The sequence below is a fragment of the Hemibagrus wyckioides genome, linkage group LG02 (genome assembly GCF_019097595.1).
Source record: "Hemibagrus wyckioides isolate EC202008001 linkage group LG02, SWU_Hwy_1.0, whole genome shotgun sequence".
In the NCBI taxonomy this organism is placed as follows: Eukaryota; Metazoa; Chordata; class Actinopteri; order Siluriformes; family Bagridae; genus Hemibagrus; species Hemibagrus wyckioides.
In genome coordinates this window covers 6,718,928-6,740,640 of record NC_080711.1, presented here as the reverse complement: position 1 = coordinate 6,740,640, position 21,713 = coordinate 6,718,928, and the positions used below count along the sequence as shown (strand labels likewise).

General features: G+C 38.6%; 1 protein-coding gene across 2 annotated transcripts in view; it reads left to right on the top strand.

Annotated features, from left to right (window-relative positions):
• Nucleotides 1–21,713, top strand: part of kcnh4a (potassium voltage-gated channel, subfamily H (eag-related), member 4a) — a 60,433-nt gene that overhangs the window by 28,455 nt on the left and 10,265 nt on the right. For both annotated transcript variants that reach the window (XM_058404806.1, XM_058404797.1), the window contains exons 7-12: nucleotides 2,856–3,063; nucleotides 6,525–6,719; nucleotides 6,917–7,116; nucleotides 9,810–10,059; nucleotides 19,556–19,755; nucleotides 20,102–20,140. In XM_058404806.1, the coding sequence (XP_058260789.1) occupies nucleotides 2,856–3,063; nucleotides 6,525–6,719; nucleotides 6,917–7,116; nucleotides 9,810–10,059; nucleotides 19,556–19,755; nucleotides 20,102–20,140 (1,092 nt within the window). The remainder of the gene's footprint in view (nucleotides 1–2,855; nucleotides 3,064–6,524; nucleotides 6,720–6,916; nucleotides 7,117–9,809; nucleotides 10,060–19,555; nucleotides 19,756–20,101; nucleotides 20,141–21,713) is intronic.

The window sequence follows — 21,713 nt, the reverse complement described above, 5'->3', positions numbered from 1 at the left end:
TTATTATTATTATTATTATTATTATTATTATTGTTCCCATTTCTGGGGAAAGGTTTGTTTCATATGTTAATTGCTGTGTCTTTTTCTGCCTTTCTTGGCCAGGTCACTCTTATAAAAACAGATTTAGTTAAATAAAGGTGACTAACTATGTATAATTATCCAGGTCAAGCAGTTTAACCCATTCCCCAGTATGAGAAAAGAACAGAACATCTTTTAGTTTAATCCAAGCTTACTTAAAATAGATGTGTCCTCAGGCAGTTGATGAATTCAGTCAATCAACTGTTATACCATAGGATGTCATTTTGTAGAACGCTTTCGTGAATTCTTCTGTCAAAGCCAGCGGCTCTAACGTTTTCATAAATGTGACTATTTATCAGAGGAAAGACTTTTTTTAATGTCTTATCACCATATCTTTTTAAATTTCAGTCAGATAAGATAAGATAAGATAAGATAAGATAAGATAAGATAAGATAAGATAAGATAAGATAAGATAAGATAAGATAAGATAAGATAAGATAAGATAAGATAAGATAATCCTGAAGGCAATTCTTTTGCCAGAGACTGCTTCAGAGTACGCTCGAGAACTAAATAAATAATGAAATATGCATTTTGTGTGCAAAATGTACATAATTAAGAGCAAATTGCACATGATATGATATTAATGCACATATTGTATAGTACATTATACTTTAATATTCTGTTCCTGACATCTTGTAGCATGTAGGAAAAACAGATACACAAAACAGTTACTATAGAGAAATTTCTTGTATAGTTCTATATACACCGATCAGGCATAACATTATGACCACTGACAGGTGAAGTGAATAACACTGATGATCTCCTCATCATGGCACCTGTTAGTGGGTGGGATATATTAGGCAGAAACTGTCCTCAAAGTTGATGTGTTAGAAGCAGGAAAAATGGACAAGCGTAAGGATTTGAGCGAGTTTGATGAAGGGCCAAATTGTGATGGCTAGACCACTGGATCAGAGCATCTCCAAAACTGCAGCTCTTGTGGGGTGTTCCCGGTCTGTTCAGTGGTCAGTATCTATCAAAGGTCATAAGTCCTTTAGAGGCCCCACCTCGCAACTTGGAGGACTTAAAGGATCTGCTGTTAACATCTTGGTGCCAGATACCACAGCACACCTTCAGGGATCTAGTGGAGTCCATGCACTGATGGATCAAGGCCTGTTTTGGTAGCAAAAAAACACAATATTACGTAGGTGGTCATAATGTTATGCCCGATTGGTGTATATTCTAATCGATTCTATTTTATTAATTAAATCCATATTATTATATGTCTAGTACATTATTATGTGTGAGTATGTTGTTGCACTGTGGGACGAGGAACTAAGGAAAAACATTTCACTGCATTACATCACGTGTGTAACACATGTATGTGACAAAGAAATCCAATATTAGTAGGATTTTCTTTCAGGTCATTACCACTGTAAGACCTTTATTATAAGAGCATAATGCTTATATGCTATAGAGTCACATGCGCAAAATGTAACAAATACCCTTTAGACAGTTACTATAAGTGAATCTGGAGTAAATAGATTGTTAGGTCTTTCCTCAGAACAGGGTTAATAACCCTGAACTTGTTAATTTCCTCAGAACTTGTTGAAGTTAATAACAGTGCTAATCAGATATAAGGGCTTTTCACATTGCACTTAACCCCGGGTTAACTTCAGCCTAGAGGAACCTTTCATGGTTAGCAAATGCTTTTTACTCGAGGATATAAAACACTCCTCAGAAGTATTTAAAGCAGTTAACCCTGCATTGCGGTGCCAACAGTGTACAGAGTGAAACGATGCGCTTTTAAAACATTATGAATAGTTCTGAAAACAGCGTGTGCATCATATCACATGAAAACGACGACATGGAAACAAAACAAAAACGGCTTGGTAGCATCAGGCGGCAAAATGCGTCATAGCGAGGGGGAAATACATGAAGTTGGGAATCAACATACACCTGGTCAGGTAAAGCGACAAGGTTAAAAAGGTCAGAAACTATGAAGACACTATGGAAGAGATAAAAACACCTACTCATTTACTGTGCTTTTTTCCTCACTGATGTGAAAGCGCGAGACAAGCCGTCATTTAATGCGATTGCGTGCTGTATTTATACAATCATTGCTGATGACGTCACAAATATGCAAATAAGAAGGTTAAGCCAGGGGTTAGGAGCCTGAATAAATTAACAGATAAACAGAGCTACCTATAGTGTATATAGCCGTTGTTCTCATGATTAACTCTCAGTGTTGGAATTTCAACACTGAAGGGGTTCAAGCCCCAGCACTGCCAAGTTGCCACTGTTGGGCCCTTGAGCAAGGCCCTTAACCCTCTCTGCTCCAGGGGCGCTGTATCATGGCTGACCCTGCGCTCTGACCCCAACCTCCAAGGATGGGATATGCGAAGAAAGAATTTCACTGTGCTGTAATGTATATGTGACAAATAAAAAAGGCTGTTTCTGTTTTCTGTTTCAAACTAAACTGTGCTCAGTAACTAATGATGTAAAAACATAGCGGTTATGAAACCATGCTTTTGAGTGGGAAGTGATGGCCTTCTGCCTTTTGACCTTGTTGTATTCTCCACTTCAGTCGCTCACTTTAAAATTCATTATTCACTTTTTTCGCTTGTTCTTGTACATGAAGAAAAGTAGAACATGTACTCGCTTTTGCAAATCAATACAATTTTAAAAACCGACCAACATGTACCGAAAAATGTGTCCGGTTTAATGATTTAGAGGCCTTTAGATTGAGGTCATTCGCATGAAATAGCTGCTAGCGTGTCTGAGATCGTGGTTGTTTATATGCGCACTGAGGAATCATCCCTTCCCATGGTGTGTTGCAGACATCTTTAGTTCACCTGCTGAAGACGGTACGTCTGCTGCGTCTGCTGCGTCTGCTGCAGAAGGTGGACCGGTACTCTCAGTACAGCGCCGTGGTGCTCACGCTCCTCATGTCCGTCTTCGCTCTGCTCGCGCACTGGCTCGCGTGCGTCTGGTACGTCATCGGCCGCAAAGAGCTCGCCAGCAACGACCCGGTCACCTGGGACATCGGTAAGCAAGTGTGTGTGTGTGTGTCTAAACACTTAGACAAAACGGGTTTACTACGGTGGCTGAGAAGTGCAAAACAAAATAACAAATCAGGAAAAACAATATAACAAACCCGAAAACCAAATAAACAAATCAGTAAACAAAACAACAAATCAATAAACAAACAAACTCAAAAACAAAATAACAAATCAGAAAACAAAATAACAAACCAGAAAACAAAATAACAAACCAATAAACAAACTAAACAAACTCGAACACAAAATAACAAATCAATAAAACTAAACAAACTTGAAAACAAAATAACAAACCAATAAACAAACTAAACAAACTCGAAAACAAAATAACAAATCAATAAAACTAAACAAACTTGAAAACAAAATAACAAATCAGAAAACAAAACAAATAAAAAAACAAACTAAACAAGACTAAAACCAAAATAACAAATCAATAAACAAACAAAACAAACCCAAAAACAAAATAACAAATCAGGAAAAACAATATAACAAACCCGAAAACCAAATAAACAAATCAGTAAACAAAACAACAAATCAATAAACAAACTAAACAAGTGGTACAGACAATGAAATGAAAACAAAATAACAAAGCATTAAACAAAATAACAAATCAATAAACAAACTAAACAAACTTGAAAACAAAATAATAAATCAGAAAACAAAACAACAAATCCAATGTCCTAGATGTCTTGTCCAATCAGATGTAAGAATTCCGAAACTCTACCTAGCTTTCCCAATTTGTTCAAATTGCCCTTGTGTTTTTGGGTTTGTTATTTAGTTTTGCCCTCCTCAGCCACCGTAGTTTACATATTACAAAAAAGCAACAGCAAGGATGAAAACATAATAGAAAATAGCAAATTTGCAAACAATGACCACAAAAACAAAAATTATATACTATATACTATCAGTAAATGAACCTTTTCGTTGTGTGTTGAAATGCTCTTGCTTTGATTTTGTTATGTTTGTTGTTGTTGTTGTTGTTTTGTTGCCATGTTGTCATTTTTTAAGTTTTTGTTATCAAGGTTTTGGTTTTGCTGTCTTGGATTTGTTGCCATATTTTTGTATATGTTCTAATATCATTGTATTTGCTATATTTTTGATTTTGTTGTCATATTTGTCTGTGTGTATTTGTTGTTGTTGTCCTGTTTTTTGTTTCTGTTGCCATTGTTTTAGTTTTGTTATCATGGTTATGGTTTTGTTGTCATCTCTTTTTTTTGCCATTGTTTGCGGTATTGCGGGATTTTGCTGCCATGTTTTTGTTTTTGTTGTCATGTCTTTAGTGTTGCTGTTGTGTTGTTTTTGTCACGTTTTATTTTGTTGTGCTTTTGGTTTGTTTGTCATATTTTTGTTTCTGTTGTGATATTTTTTGGGGGGTTTTATGTTTGAGTTTGTTTTTATGATGTTGTTTTTGTTAGGTTTTCTGTTTTGTTGTGTTTTTGGTTTTTCTGTTGTGCTTTTGAATTTGTTATTGTACGTTGTTTTATCGTTTGTTTTTACGGTTGTTATGCACTGTGGCTTAGTGGTTAGCACTGTTGCCTGAAGTTCCTGGGTCCGAATCCCGGGTTCGAACAGGCAGGGGCCTTTCTGTGTGGAGTCCAAAAACATGTACATTAGGTTGATTGGTGATTCTAAATTGCCCATAGGTGAGTGTGTGTGGTTGTCTGTCTATATGTGTGGCCCTGTGATGGACTGGTGACCTGTCCAGGGTGTACCCCTGCCTTTCACCCAATGTGTGCTGGGATAGACTCCAGCAGATCCCTGTGACCCTAATTAGGAATAAAGCGGGTATAGAAAATGTATGGATGTTTTAGGTTATGCTTTTTAGGTGTACTTTGATTTTGCTGTTGTGTTTTTGTTTTCAATTCTGTCATGTTTTGCTGTTGTGTGTATATTATTTATATTATTATATTTATATTATTTATTTATTTATTTATTTAAATTTATAAAGTAGGAATAAATCAAATATTTTTAATCTCTGCTGTTGGAAGGAATGTTCATTTCTGCTGTTAGACAACATTCACAAGGGTCACAGATTCTTTCACTATACTGTACCCTCTACAAACACTGTGTTTTTGACCTACTGCATAACACGAAAAGTCTGGACAAGACGTCAGTTAACTTGTTCTCTGCTCGGTTTTGAGACTCCTCCAGTCTTGCATGCCATCTGTTCTGTCACTATCACTGATCACACCAACATTACATTTATCCATGTCTCCACGTTTGGCCTACGCTTCTGTCTATGAGACGAGAGAAAACGTACAGAAATAATCACTTCCATGTTACTCGTCTAGTAGCATAGGGTGAAGGGTGAGACAGATGCAAGTGCAGGTGTGTGTGTGTGTGTGTGTGAGAGAGAGAGAGAGAGAGAGAGAGACTCTTAAAAAGATGAGTGTGTGTGTGTGTGTGTACCAGAGAGAGAGAGAGAGAGAGAGAGAGAGAGAGAGAGAAAGAGAGAGAGACAGAGAAACTCTTAAAAAGGGTGACTCTAAGTGTGTGTGGGGGGGTGAGAGTCTCTTAAAAAGGGTGACTGTGAGTGTGTGTGTGTGTGTGTGTGTGTTTGTATGTGTGTGTGTGTGTACCAGAGAGAGAGAGAGAGACTCTTAAAAAGGGTGACTATAAGTGTGTGTGGGGGTGAGAGTGTGTGTGTGTGTGTACCAGAGAGAGAGAGAGAGAGAGAGAGAGAGAGAGAGACTTTTAAAACGAGTGACTATAAGTGTGTGGGGGGTGAGGGTCTCTTAAAAAGGGTGACTGTGAGTGTGTGTGTGTGTACCAGAGAGAGAGAGACTTTTAAAATGGGTGACTATAAGTGTGTGTGGGGGTGAGAGTCTCTTAAAAAGGGTGACTGTGAGTGTGTGTGTGTGTGTGTGTGTACCAGAGAGAGAGAGAGACAGAGAGAGAGAGAGACTTTTAAAATGGGTGACTATAAGTGTGTGTGGGGGTGAGGGTCTCTTAAAAAGGGTGACTGTGAGTGTGTGTGTGTGTGTGTACCAGAGAGAGAGAGAGAGATAGACTCTTAAAAAGGGTGACTGTGAGTGTGTGTGTGTGTGTGTACCAGAGAGAGAGAGAGAGATAGACTCTTAAAAAGGGTGACTATAAGTGTGTGTGTGGGGGGGGTGAGAGTGTGTGTGTGTGTACTAGAGAGAGAGAGAGAGAGAGAGAGAGAGACAGACTTAAAAAAAGTGTGTGTGGTGGGTGAGAGTCTCTTAAAATGGATGACTGTATATGTGTGGGTGTGGGTGTGTTTGTGTGTGTGTGTTTGTGTATCTCCTTCTCTCTCTCTCTCATATGCCACTAATTATGTCACTGATTACAGAAAGACTTGGAGACTGGGAGATTTATACGACTTGGAACAAGTCTGTACTTAATGCAGCACAAGATGGAGAAAAGTCACCTATATTAATGTAAATATCTATGCCGAAGTCTTTTTTCTTTGCTCTGACTCATTCCCAGGCTGGCTGCAGGAGCTGGGGAAGCGCTTGGAGACTCCTTACACAAACGGCACAGTTGGCGGGCCTTCCATGCGCAGCGCCTACATCGCCTCGCTCTACTTCACCCTTAGCAGTCTGACCAGCGTGGGTTTCGGCAACGTCTGTGCCAACACCGACGCCGAGAAAATCTTCTCCATCTGCACCATGCTGATCGGAGGTGTGTACAGGATCTGAAATGGTTTGCTTAAAATCCTTCTCACAGCTGTTAGAACACAATCAGCCATTTTTGAACCAGATGTCTATCTGTGACGTGATATAAATATATAAATATATATTTTTTTGCCTTATCACCTCAATACACACCTCTGTGTGATCCACATGCTGTCTTGTGTTTCGTCGCTCGGCTTCTCCCAGCTCTGATGCACGCTGTGGTGTTTGGCAACGTGACAGCCATCATTCAGCGCATGTACTCACGCCGCTCCCTCTACCACACGCGCATGAAGGATCTGAAGGACTTTATCCGCGTGCATCGCCTGCCTCAGCAGCTAAAGCAGCGCATGCTGGAGTATTTCCAAACCACTTGGTCGGTTACCAATGGGATCAATGCTAACGAGGTGAGACGACACATTCGGTCACAGGTTTTCAGTCCAGGCCTCCAAAAGGGCTTTTAACACCGGGTTATCATCTTTTTCTCTGCTCTTTAACTCATAATCATGCTCTGAAACCAACACAAAAGGTGATACTCCTAGGTGACATAAGCTTAGTGCACGTTGTTGTGCTAATAAACAGATGACATGACAGCAATCTGGACATATTTCATGACTAATGATGCCAGCCAAAGCCAAGCAGACTGCAAACTGTGTGCTGTGAGAATATCTAGAGCTGGAACTACAAGATTTTTCTACAATAAAACTAACCCGACAAAGCATTTTAAACCTGAAACTCGGCACGAGGAAATGACTAGCAGTGCACAATAACAACGCTAAAGGCAAAGCGAGGGGGAAAATGATAAAAACAAACATGTATTTTACTTACACTTGTGCCAAAGCATTTCTTTCAAAGTAAAACTAAAATCTGCTAGGCTCCACTGCAGTCCTGATCGATCCAAGGTAGCTTAGTGAAGTGGGTTTACACATGAGATTTAACAATCAACTAGCTAACGCTATAAAGAATGAGCCTCGTAGCTGAAGTGCAGTAAACACATACTATTTAAATCAGGAAAACATCCCACGGAGTTAAATATCTCTCTTCTGTGACATGGCATTTCTGTTATCAATAAGTTTCAAAACCGTGTGCTTATTATCAATCTCTGTCTGAAAATAAATCATGTCATGTGTAATTGTAGCTATACAGATCTGAGGAGAAAGTAGAAATCTTCAAGGATCTGGTGTAGGAAGCATCTCAGTATAATTACGTAAGAAAATCATTCAGGAAATGGACAAAATCTTTGTTTTTACAAATTCTGCACTTAAAAAGGGCGGTTTCTGTATACAAAATAAAATGTTTGTATTATATATGTGCATCATATAGGGAACCAGAACACAGAACCTAGTTAGATGGTTCTGTTTAATAAACAATATAATAATAATAATAATAATAATAATAATAATAACAATAATAATAATAACCAGTCAGTCATCATCATCATTATTATTTTTTTATTTTATTTTTTTTTCATTCATTCATTTTATTAACTTTATATATATATATATATACATATATATATATATATATATATATATATATATATATATATTTTTTTTTTTTTTTTTTTTTAATAATTTAGACAAGAAAATACAGTGAATTTAAGTTCAGTGTAAACTGATTAAAAAAACAACAACATTGTGTTATGAAAAAAAATGTCTTTAGTATCAATAACAAAACAAAACTCATTCTTCTCCTTCTTATTTTTCTCCTTCCTCACTTCCGTTTTAATTATTTCACAAATAATGATGAATAATAAATAATAAATGACACTAATAAATCTTATCTAAAACAATAGATACAAATAGATATGGTATATGTGTTTTAAAAAAAAGTAAAATAAAACAATAAACCTTGCTGTATGATAGTTATCATTTAAAAGGTTCACTGCTCTTCAGGGGGCTTCTACTGGCCATGTAAAGAACCTCAGAATTCTGTACAGAACTGTAAAGACCACTTTTAACCCAGAATGCAATCCTGCTTCAGTAATACAGACTCAGTAATTTAGGCCTGTTTCCTTCCCTTCCATTTCAAGCATTTCAGATTATATGTTAGCACTCGCAAAGTAGGTGCCATGTTGCCACATTCAGTATCAGAAATATCATGTGAAATATGGGTCGCAGCTACTTCACTGAGCTAATTACCACTCGACTCATCTTCACTGAATGGTGCCTTTTGTTACGCCGACTCGGTGGTTAGCCCACAGTGAAATGACGGCACAGCTAATTAGCTAGCACAGAAAAGTAGAGGTGAAAGAGAGGGAGGGAGGGAGGGAGGGAGGACTGGGAGTGGTGACTCTCATTTACACTTTGCAGACATACTAATTTATTCAGTGATTAAGGGGGAAAAACAGCAAACACACTTCAGACAGCTCACAGGAACTCTGTGTCTCTTGACAACTGTTGCTTGCGTGGTGTCTCGCTACTGTTAGCATGATTTTAGATCACGTTTAAAGTGTAATTGCACCTCCAGGATTACAGAGTTTAATTAGAATGTGGCTTGGATAGAGGAATATTAGGAGAGAGATGTACCAGTAAACTCATTATACCTCGGCATTTCGTTCTTAAGGCTAATATTTATACTGCGATATAAATTTTCCTATAAAAAATAATGTAAATGTAGATAATCCGTTCCAGCCACCCAAAAATATTACCAATATTACCAAGGGTCAAGCGTCCTCACAGGAAGTCGTACTGCCAAGATTGGGCTAAAAATAGAACAGACCAGCAATCTGTCAACAAAAAAATCACCTAGCTTTTGAAGGCAATGTTGGTATCGTAGGTTGACTCTTTTAAAACAGCTTTCGCTGACTGAAAAAATTTTTCGTAAAATTCGTAAACTCACTTCGGTTGGCTTCTCTTGGCCTTCCACTGACACAAACAAGTCCGCGTAACTTAGCCGGCGTTCCGTTCAGTTTGTTCGTATGCCGAAAATGCTTCATATGTCGATGCAAATTTCTTGCAAAATTGCATTTCCTAAGGTGAACGTTTGTAAGAGAGGGCATTCATATGCCGAAGTTACACTATATTTGCTTCGTGCTAGGATGTTTTATTTGTTAACGGTTCATACAAGTCACTCTTTCTTCACTAACCTTCTCTTTCAGCTACTGCATGACTTCCCCGATGAGTTACGGGCCGACATCGCCATGCACCTCAACAAGGACATCCTGCAGCTGCCCCTCTTCTCCTCCGCCAGTAGAGGGTGCCTGCGTTCACTCTCTCTGCACATCAAGACTTCTTTCTGTGCTCCGGGGGAATATCTCATCCGACATGGAGACGCCCTGCACGCTCATCACTTTGTTTGCTCTGGATCTCTAGAGGTCCTTAAGGACGGGATGGTGCTTGCCATATTGGGTAAGTCACACAGAGGGCACATCTATGTTATTGTTATTGTACTCAGGTACATGCTTAGTGGTAATTTTAACATTTATATCAACCATATATATCATCCTTGGAGGGTTGGGGTCAGAGCGTAGAGGTCAGCCATGATGCAGCACCCCTGCAGCAGGGGGGGTTTAAGGGCCTTGCTTAGGGACCCAACGGTGGCAGGTTGGCAGTGCTGGGGTTTAAACCCCGATCTTCCAATCAACAACCCAGAGCCTTAACCACTTAAGCTACCACCATGAGTGAGTGTATGAGATATAGCATCTTGGGTGGCATTTGATGTCACTGGAACTCTTCCCAGCATCTTCTCCACTTGGAGGTTGTATCCCAGTTTGACACAATAGCCTAGTTAGTGCTGACAAAGCTGCCAGGTTTTCACTGTCTGGCCTAATTGTGTCTCGCTGTTCCATAATTAAGGTATTTTAATTATGACAAAATAAAATAACAACATAATAGACATAACAGTTTTACTGTAATGTATCTGTAAAGACCATTTAGGGGCTTGATGTTTAGGAGTGACTGATGAAATAGAGACGCAAGGAGCTGTGCGGGGTAAAATAAAAAAATAAAAAGGTAGACGAGCAAACAGGCAAAAATGATCAGTGCAAAAACACAGCAAAGGGACAGACGCTAACTCGGCAAAAGGGCAAACAGCATGGTCAAAAACTGAGAAAATATGCAGGGATCATATCGAGCACAAAAAAAGAGTACCAGTTTAGAAACAAATGCAAGGCTGACCAACAGGCCATGTGACTAACTGAATGAATAGAATATATGATGGTGAGGGATTCTGGGAAATGAAATTCCTGGAGGACGGAGTCTTTGTACAATGGTAGTCATTGTTATTGAAGTGATTTTCCTGACCATTAGCTCGTTTTTTTTTTGGTCACGCTGACCTGTCTTCTCAGAGCTGTGGTGTTACTACAATGGGCTAGATTTACAAAATGACCATTAAATTACAGAGTTACTGCATTCTCTGGATTGTCGAGGTAATATACTGTATATTTGCTGCGATATCTCATAAGATTTACAATATTAGGAAATGATTTCACAGGATTACACCCGCTAATTGAATCCATCATTTAGACAAGATTGGTGCTCTAGCGGTTATGAGGGCTGCTCATTCCTAGCCATGTAGACAGAGCATGCCCAAAAGTGGAGTTATTATCATGACATTACTTCCAGGCATTTGGCATTAAACCTGTTCAGAGGAACTCATCATCTAACCTTGTTACACAATCACTTGGGGTCAGTATTTTACCCTGATCTGTGTTTTTTTTCCCCACTTGGCCAGTAAACTGTTTGAGAGTTAAGTTATAACCTTAAGACTACATGAAATTCAACTGATTTGTTGCTGCAGGAAAAGTTCAAGGATGCAGCCACTGTTTTGTTTTTGTTCGTAATGAGCTCTCATGGGGTTTTCCGCTGGTCATTACTGAAAAATGTCTGCTGTTAGATAGTTCCTACTTGGAATATCTTTGCAACCTTATCTCGTCTCCTGTAAGAGAGTTAGAGAAAACTCGTGTAAGAGATAGAGAAAGCTTATGTAAGAGATAGAGAAAGCTCGTGTAAGAGATAGAGAAAGCTTATGTAAGAGATAGAGAAAGCTCATGTAAGAGTTAGAGAAAGCTCATGTAAGAGTTAGAGAAAGCTCGTGTAAGAGATAGAGAAAACTCGTGTAAGAGATAGAGAAAGCTTATGTAAGAGATAGAGAAAGCTTATGTAAGAGATAGAGAAAGCTCGTGTAAGAGATAGAGAAAGCTTATGTAAGAGATAGAGAAAGCTCATGTAAGAGTTAGAGAAAGCTCATGTAAGAGTTAGAGAAAGCTCGTGTAAGAGATAGAGAAAACTCGTGTAAGAGATGGAGAAAGCTTATGTAAGAGATAGAGAAAGCTCATGTAAGAGTTAGAGAAAGCTCGTGTAAGAGATAGAGAAAGCTTATGTAAGAGATAAAGAAAGCTCATGTAAGAGTTAGAGAAAGCTCATGTAAGAGTTAGAGAAAACTCGTGTAAGAGATAGAGAAAGCTTATGTAAGAGATAGAGAAAGCTCATGTAAGAGTTAGAGAAAGCTCGTGTAAGAGATAGAGAAAGCTTATGTAAGAGATAGAGAAAGCTCATGTAAGAGTTAGAGAAAGCTCGTGTAAGAGATAGAGAAAGCTCGTGTAAGAGTTAGAGAAAGCTTGTGTAAGAGATAGAGAAAGCTTGTGTAAGAGATAGAGAAAGCTCGTGTAAGAGATAGAGAAAGCTCGTGTAAGAGTTAGAGAAAACTCGTGTAAGAGATAGAGAAAGCTCATGTAAGAGTTAGAGAAAGCTCGTGTAAGAGATAGAGAAAGCTTGTGTAAGAGATAGAGAAAGCTTGTGTAAGAGATAGAGAAAGCTTGTGTAAGAGATAGAGAAAGCTCGTGTAAGAGTTAGAGAAAACTCGCGTAAGAGATAGAGAAAGCTCGTGTAAGAGATAGAGAAAGCTCATGTAAGAGATAGAGAAGCTCATGTAAGAGATAGAGAAGCTCATGTAAGAGTTAGAGAAAGCTTGTGTAAGAGATAGAGAAAGCTCGTGTAAGAGTTAGAGAAAACTCGCGTAAGAGATAGAGAAAGCTTATGTAAGAGTTAGAGAAAGCTTATGTAAGAGTTAGAGAAAGCTCATGTAAGAGTTAGAGAAAGCTTGTGTAAGAGATAGAGAAAGCTCGTGTAAGAGTTAGAGAAAACTCGCGTAAGAGATAGAGAAAGCTTATGTAAGAGTTAGAGAAAGCTTATGTAAGAGTTAGAGAAAGCTCATGTAAGAGATAGAGAAGCTCGTGTAAGAGATAGAGAAAGCTCGTGTAAGAGATAGAGAAGCTCATGTAAGAGTTAGAGAAAGCTTGTGTAAGAGTTAGAGAAAGCTCGTGTAAGAGATAGAGAAAGCTTGTGTAAGAGATAGAGAAAGCTCATGTAAGAGATAGAGAAAGCTTGTGTAAGAGATAGAGAAAGCTCGTGTAAGAGTTAGAGAAAACTCGTGTAAGAGATAGAGAAAGCTTATGTAAGAGTTAGAGAAAGCTCATGTAAGAGATAGAGAAAGCTCGTGTAAGAGATAGAGAAAGCTCGTGTAAGAGATAGAGAAAGCTCGTGTAAGAGATAGAGAAAGCTCGTGTAAGAGTTAGAGAAAACTCGTGTAAGAGATAGAGAAAGCTTATGTAAGAGTTAGAGAAAGCTCATGTAAGAGATAGAGAAAGCTCGTGTAAGAGATAGAGAAGCTCATGTAAGAGTTAGAGAAAGCTTGTGTAAGAGATAGAGAAAGCTTGTGTAAGAGTTAGAGAAAACTCGTGTAAGAGTTAGAGAAAACTCGTGTAAGAGACAGAGAAAGCTTGTGTAAGAGATAGAGAAAGCTCGTGTAAGAGTTAGAGAAAACTCGTGTAAGAGATAGAGAAAGCTTATGTAAGAGTTAGAGAAAGCTCATGTAAGAGATAGAGAAAGCTCGTGTAAGAGATAGAGAAGCTCATGTAAGAGTTAGAGAAAGCTTGTGTAAGAGATAGAGAAAGCTTGTGTAAGAGTTAGAGAAAACTCGTGTAAGAGTTAGAGAAAACTCGTGTAAGAGATAGAGAAAGCTTGTGTAAGAGATAGAGAAAGCTCGTGTAAGAGTTAGAGAAAGCTTATGTAAGAGATAGAGAAAGCTCATGTAAGAGTTAGAGAAAGCTCGTGTAAGAGTTAGAGAAAGCTTGTGTAAGAGATAGAGAAAGTTTGTGTAAGAGATAGAGAAAGCTTGTGTAAGACATAGAGAAAGCTCGTGTAAGAGATAGAGAAAGCTCGTGTAAGAGATAGAGAAAGCTCGTGTAAGAGTTAGAGAAAGCTTGTGTAAGAGATAGAGAAAGCTTGTGTAAGACATAGAGAAAGCTCGTGTAAGAGATAGAGAAAGCTTGTGTAAGAGTTAGAGAAAACTCGTGTAAGAGATAGAGAAAGCTCATGTAAGAGTTAGAGAAAGCTCGTGTAAGAGATAGAGAAAGCTCGTGTAAGAGATAGAGAAAGCTTATGTAAGAGATAGAGAAAGCTCGTGTAAGAGATAGAGAAAGCTCGTGTAAGAGTTAGAGAAAGCTCGTGTAAGAGATAGAGAAGCTCATGTGAGAGTTAGAGAAAGCTTGTGTAAGAGTTAGAGAAAGCTCGTGTAAGAGATAGAGAAAGCTCGTGTAATAGATAGAGAAAGCTCGTGTAAGAGATAGAGAAGCTCATGTAAGAGTTAGAGAAAGCTTGTGTAAGAGATAGAGAAAGCTCGTGTAAGAGTTAGAGAAAACTCGCGTAAGAGATAGAGAAAGCTTATGTAAGAGTTAGAGAAAGCTTATGTAAGAGTTAGAGAAAGCTCATGTAAGAGATAGAGAAGCTTGTGTAAGAGATAGAGAAAGCTCGTGTAAGAGATAGAGAAGCTCATGTAAGAGTTAGAGAAAGCTTGTGTAAGAGATAGAGAAAGCTCGTGTAAGAGATAGAGAAAGCTCGTGTAAGAGATAGAGAAAGCTCGTGTAAGAGATAGAGAAAGCTCGTGTAAGAGATAGAGAAAGCTCGTGTAAGAGTTAGAGAAAACTCGTGTAAGAGATAGAGAAAGCTTATGTAAGAGTTAGAGAAAGCTCATGTAAGAGATAGAGAAAGCTCGTGTAAGAGATAGAGAAAGCTCGTGTAAGAGATAGAGAAAGCTCGTGTAAGAGATAGAGAAAGCTCGTGTAAGAGTTAGAGAAAACTCGCGTAAGAGATAGAGAAAGCTTATGTAAGAGTTAGAGAAAGCTTATGTAAGAGTTAGAGAAAGCTCATGTAAGAGTTAGAGAAAGCTTGTGTAAGAGATAGAGAAAGCTCGTGTAAGAGTTAGAGAAAACTCGCGTAAGAGATAGAGAAAGCTTATGTAAGAGTTAGAGAAAGCTTATGTAAGAGTTAGAGAAAGCTCATGTAAGAGATAGAGAAGCTCGTGTAAGAGATAGAGAAAGCTCGTGTAAGAGATAGAGAAGCTCATGTAAGAGTTAGAGAAAGCTTGTGTAAGAGTTAGAGAAAGCTCGTGTAAGAGATAGAGAAAGCTTGTGTAAGAGATAGAGAAAGCTCATGTAAGAGATAGAGAAAGCTTGTGTAAGAGATAGAGAAAGCTCATGTAAGAGTTAGAGAAAACTCGTGTAAGAGATAGAGAAAGCTTATGTAAGAGTTAGAGAAAGCTCATGTAAGAGATAGAGAAAGCTCGTGTAAGAGATAGAGAAAGCTCGTGTAAGAGATAGAGAAAGCTCGTGTAAGAGATAGAGAAAGCTCGTGTAAGAGTTAGAGAAAACTCGTGTAAGAGATAGAGAAAGCTTATGTAAGAGTTAGAGAAAGCTCATGTAAGAGATAGAGAAAGCTCGTGTAAGAGATAGAGAAGCTCATGTAAGAGTTAGAGAAAGCTTGTGTAAGAGATAGAGAAAGCTTGTGTAAGAGTTAGAGAAAACTCGTGTAAGAGTTAGAGAAAACTCGTGTAAGAGATAGAGAAAGCTTGTGTAAGAGATAGAGAAAGCTCGTGTAAGAGTTAGAGAAAACTCGTGTAAGAGATAGAGAAAGCTTATGTAAGAGTTAGAGAAAGCTCATGTAAGAGATAGAGAAAGCTCGTGTAAGAGATAGAGAAGCTCATGTAAGAGTTAGAGAAAGCTTGTGTAAGAGATAGAGAAAGCTTGTGTAAGAGTTAGAGAAAACTCGTGTAAGAGTTAGAGAAAACTCGTGTAAGAGATAGAGAAAGCTTGTGTAAGAGATAGAGAAAGCTCGTGTAAGAGTTAGAGAAAGCTTATGTAAGAGATAGAGAAAGCTCATGTAAGAGTTAGAGAAAGCTCGTGTAAGAGTTAGAGAAAGCTTGTGTAAGAGATAGAGAAAGTTTGTGTAAGAGATAGAGAAAGCTTGTGTAAGACATAGAGAAAGCTCGTGTAAGAGATAGAGAAAGCTCGTGTAAGAGATAGAGAAAGCTCGTGTAAGAGTTAGAGAAAGCTTGTGTAAGAGATAGAGAAAGCTTGTGTAAGACATAGAGAAAGCTCGTGTAAGAGATAGAGAAAGCTTGTGTAAGAGTTAGAGAAAACTCGTGTAAGAGATAGAGAAAGCTCATGTAAGAGTTAGAGAAAGCTCGTGTAAGAGATAGAGAAAGCTCGTGTAAGAGATAGAGAAAGCTTATGTAAGAGATAGAGAAAGCTCGTGTAAGAGATAGAGAAAGCTCGTGTAAGAGTTAGAGAAAGCTCGTGTAAGAGATAGAGAAGCTCATGTGAGAGTTAGAGAAAGCTTGTGTAAGAGTTAGAGAAAGCTCGTGTAAGAGATAGAGAAAGCTCGTGTAATAGATAGAGAAAGCTCGTGTAAGAGATAGAGAAGCTCATGTAAGAGTTAGAGAAAGCTTGTGTAAGAGATAGAGAAAGCTCGTGTAAGAGTTACAGAAAACTCGCGTAAGAGATAGAGAAAGCTCGTGTAAGAGATAGAGAAAGCTCATGTAAGAGATAGAGAAGCTCATGTAAGAGATAGAGAAGCTCATGTAAGAGTTAGAGAAAGCTTGTGTAAGAGATAGAGAAAGCTCGTGTAAGAGTTAGAGAAAACTCGCGTAAGAGATAGAGAAAGCTTATGTAAGAGTTAGAGAAAGCTTATGTAAGAGTTAGAGAAAGCTCATGTAAGAGTTAGAGAAAGCTTGTGTAAGAGATAGAGAAAGCTCGTGTAAGAGTTAGAGAAAACTCGCGTAAGAGATAGAGAAAGCTTATGTAAGAGTTAGAGAAAGCTTATGTAAGAGTTAGAGAAAGCTCATGTAAGAGATAGAGAAGCTTGTGTAAGAGATAGAGAAAGCTCGTGTAAGAGATAGAGAAGCTCATGTAAGAGTTAGAGAAAGCTTGTGTAAGAGTTAGAGAAAGCTCGTGTAAGAGATAGAGAAAGCTCGTGTAAGAGATAGAGAAAGCTCATGTAAGAGATAGAGAAAGCTCGTGTAAGAGATAGAGAAAGCTCGTGTAAGAGTTAGAGAAAACTCGTGTAAGAGATAGAGAAAGCTTATGTAAGAGTTAGAGAAAGCTCATGTAAGAGATAGAGAAAGCTCGTGTAAGAGATAGAGAAAGCTCGTGTAAGAGATAGAGAAAGCTCGTGTAAGAGATAGAGAAAGCTCGTGTAAGAGTTAGAGAAAACTTGTGTAAGAGATAGAGAAAGCTTATGTAAGAGTTAGAGAAAGCTCATGTAAGAGATAGAGAAAGCTCGTGTAAGAGATAGAGAAGCTCATGTAAGAGTTAGAGAAAGCTCATGTAAGAGATAGAGAAAGCTCGTGTAAGAGATAGAGAAGCTCATGTAAGAGTTAGAGAAAGCTTGTGTAAGAGATAGAGAAAGCTTGTGTAAGAGTTAGAGAAAACTCGTGTAAGAGTTAGAGAAAACTCGTGTAAGAGATAGAGAAAGCTTGTGTAAGAGATAGAGAAAGCTCGTGTAAGAGTTAGAGAAAACTCGTGTAAGAGATAGAGAAAGCTTATGTAAGAGTTAGAGAAAGCTCATGTAAGAGATAGAGAAAGCTCGTGTAAGAGATAGAGAAGCTCATGTAAGAGTTAGAGAAAGCTTGTGTAAGAGATAGAGAAAGCTTGTGTAAGAGTTAGAGAAAACTCGTGTAAGAGTTAGAGAAAACTCGTGTAAGAGATAGAGAAAGCTTGTGTAAGAGATAGAGAAAGCTCGTGTAAGAGTTAGAGAAAGCTTATGTAAGAGATAGAGAAAGCTCATGTAAGAGTTAGAGAAAGCTCGTGTAAGAGTTAGAGAAAGCTTGTGTAAGAGATAGAGAAAGTTTGTGTAAGAGATAGAGAAAGCTTGTGTAAGAGATAGAGAAAGTTTGTGTAAGAGATAGAGAAAGTTTGTGTAAGAGATAGAGAAAGCTTGTGTAAGAGATAGAGAAAGTTTGTGTAAGAGATAGAGAAAGTTTGTGTAAGAGATAGAGAAAGCTCGTGTAAGAGATAGAGAAAGCTCGTGTAAGAGATAGAGAAAGCTCGTGTAAGAGATAGAGAAAGCTCGTGTAAGAGATAGAGAAAGCTCGTGTAAGAGATAGAGAAAGCTTGTGTAAGAGATAGAGAAAACTCGTGTAAGAGATAGAGAAAGCTCGTGTAAGAGATAGAGAAAGTTTGTGTAAGAGATAGAGAAAGCTTGTGTAAGAGTTAGAGAAAGCTTGTGTAAGAGTTAGAGAAAGCTTGTGTAAGAGTTAGAGAAAGCTTGTGTAAGAGATAGAGAAAGCTCGTGTAAGAGATAGAGAAAGCTCGTGTAAGAGTTAGAGAAAGCTTGTGTAAGAGTTAGAGAAAGCTTGTGTAAGAGATAGAGAAAGTTTGTGTAAGAGATAGAGAAAGCTTGTGTAAGAGATAGAGAAAACTCGTGTAAGAGATAGAGAAAGCTCGTGTAAGAGATAGAGAAAGCTTGTGTAAGAGATAGAGAAAGCTCGTGTAAGAGATAGAGAAAGCTTGTGTAAGAGATAGAGAAAGTTTGTGTAAGAGATAGAGAAAGCTCGTGTAAGAGTTAGAGAAAGCTCATGTAAGAGATAGAGAAAGTTCGTGTAAGAGATAGAGAAAGTTTGTGTAAGAGTTAGAGAAAGCTCATGTAAGAGATAGAGAAAGTTCGTGTAAGAGATAGAGAAAGTTCGTGTAAGAGTTAGAGAAAGCTCATGTAAGAGATAGAGAAAGTTCGTGTAAGAGATAGAGAAAGTTCGTGTAAGAGATAGAGAAAGCTCATGTAAGAGTTAGAGAAAGCTTGTGTAAGAGATAGAGAAAGCTTGTGTAAGAGTTAGAGAAAGCTCGTGTAAGAGATAGAGAAAGCTTGTGTAAGAGTTAGAGAAAGCTCGTGTAAGAGTTAGAGAAAGCTCATGTAAGAGCTAGAGAAAGCTTGTGTAAGAGATAGAGAAAGTTCGTGTAAGAGATAGAGAAGCTCGTGTAAGAGTTAGAGAAAGCTTGTGTAAGAGATAGAGAAAGCTCATGTAAGAGTTAGAGAAAGCTTGTGTAAGAGATAGAGAAAGTTTGTGTAAGAGATAGAGAAAGCTTGTGTAAGAGATAGAGAAAGCTCGTGTAAGAGTTAGAGAAAGCTTATGTAAGAGATAGAGAAAGCTCATGTAAGAGTTAGAGAAAGCTTGTGTAAGAGATAGAGAAAGCTTGTGTAAGAGTTAGAGAAAGCTCGTGTAAGAGATAGAGAAAGCTCGTGTAAGAGTTAGAGAAAGCTCGTGTAAGAGTTAGAGAAAACTCGTGTAAGAGATAGAGAAAGCTCATGTAAGAGTTAGAGAAAGCTCGTGTAAGAGATAGAGAAAGCTCGTGTAAGAGATAGAGAAAGCTTATGTAAGAGATAGAGAAAGCTCGTGTAAGAGATAGAGAAAGCTTATGTAAGAGTTAGAGAAAGCTCGTGTAAGAGTTAGAGAAAGCTTGTGTAAGAGTTAGAGAAAGCTCGTGTAAGAGTTAGAGAAAGCTTGTGTAAGAGTTAGAGAAAGCTTGTGTAAGAGTTACAGCTCTCATTTGATGTCTCTGGCCGCTGTGTGCAGGTAAGGGAGATCTGATTGGAGCAGACCTGCCTGGGCGGGATCAGGTGATCAAGGCCAATGCGGATGTGAAGGCTCTGACCTACTGTGACCTGCAGTACATCAGTATCAGGGCGCTGCGCGAGGTCCTCGATCTCTATCCTGAATACGGCAACCGCTTCAACGAGGACATTCATCACAACCTCACATACAACCTCAGAGAGGTGAGAGCTCCAGGGAGACCGAGTTTTCTAGACAGTTCTAGACGGGTTTAATGGGGTTTAGAGGTGAACACGGGAGTCTGGTGCTGTCTGGAGTAAACATTTACACTCCGATAATTATCCTGCAAGGGAATAAAGCACTGGTACACGACATCTATTTGTATCTAGAAAAAATATTTAATTATGATACAATATAATCACTAATTTTGTTCGTCTCGCATCACCGTCTGTGTCTCTTTTAGTTCCTGCTTTAATGAATACTCAATACAACACAATACGATTACGAAACCTGACACTGCTTTAAAGACTAACAATTATGTTTTCTCTCTCTCGTCCCTGCTTCCCTCAGGGTCAGACTCGATTTCCTCGCTCTCCGAGGATCTCACAGGTACCATATGCACACATACTCACAACATACATACACACACACACACACAACACACACACACACACACACACATTAGCACACCCACGCACTCACACTTACACACATTCACATATGGAACATGTTCCCACACACACGCAGACTTTGACAAGCCACAAATTAAAATTTATTGGCACCATTTGCTTGAAAATTTGCTGTCTTGTTTGAGGGATTCAATACTGAGGATGCTTACAGTAATTATTTATCTGTCTGCGAATTAGACTACTTTAAAAGAAATAGCTCTCGGTCAATTATATAAACATGCTGCCAAATCATTCGGAAGCACAGCTGACATGGGCTGAGAACTTTATGTGTAAATAATCGGATATTTGTTGAACATATTGGCAGCATCTTGTTGCTTTATCATACTGACGTCCGTCATGGCGCCTCAGAAAAAAGTGCACTGGGAATATCAGGACCTTAGTGTGGAAAAGAGATGGGAAATGGTGTCACTGTTACCATCCTGAAGTGGGATATTTCCCAATAACACAGTTATTCGTATAGCAGCATTGATTTTGGCATACTTTTTTATCCATTTATAGTTACATTTTCAATGTTTAACAGTCGTTCCCTCACCAGTCCATATAATATCTTCTTATCTTCTTCCACTCATGAAGAATTCAATTCAATTTTATTTGTATAGCACTTTTAACAACGAACAATGTCTCCAAGCAGCTTTACAGAGCATAAGAAACATAGTCCTAGATTTTAGACCAAATCATCCCTAGTGAGCAAGCCTGAGGCGACTGTGGCAAGGAAAAACTCCCTTAGATGGTATGAGGAAGAAACCTTGAGAGGAACCAGACTCAAAAGCGAACCTCATCCTCATTTGGGTGACACCGGAGAGCGTGATTATAAATTATTCTAAACACCGAAGAGTGTGATATGAACAAAGTCCTGTCTGCAGTTATGTCCAGTGTACAGTGTAATGTAGATCCAGCATATGTTAGTGTGGAGGTTGTTGTCGTCCTCGAAGTCTACATTGCTATTGTTGCTTTGATATACCCAAACCATCATGAAGCAGAATCCAGCTGGATCTGGTCCATCTCTGGTTGCCTCCGGATCCTCGCAGGGTTGGAAGAAGACTCCTTGGACAAACGATAAATAAATACCGTCACCGTGTCATGGATTATTCTTTTTCATTGTCAAATAACAACTCTAATAATAACGTTAGTCTTGTCGTTGTTATTATTATGTAGTTGTCAGGTTGAGAATGACGCAAGTGCAGGTATGGCAGTGCAATAAACACACACACACTGGTAATGATCCAGATCTAGAAGGTGTCAAGTGAACAGGCACGGGTCAGGCAATCAGAAAATAACGTGAACAAGGACAAGAGGAAAACGAGTAAATCAGAGACTGAGTCAAAATCCTGAACCATAATGAATGGGAAAAAAAGCCTTGTTATCGATAGGTAAGGAACACCGAGTGTGTACTTGTGAATGAAAGTCTCTGTAAATGAGAGTCCTGTGTGTGTGTGTGTGTGTGTGTGAGTGTGACCATGAGCAATGACCTGAAACTAATACCCTTTTTGAGC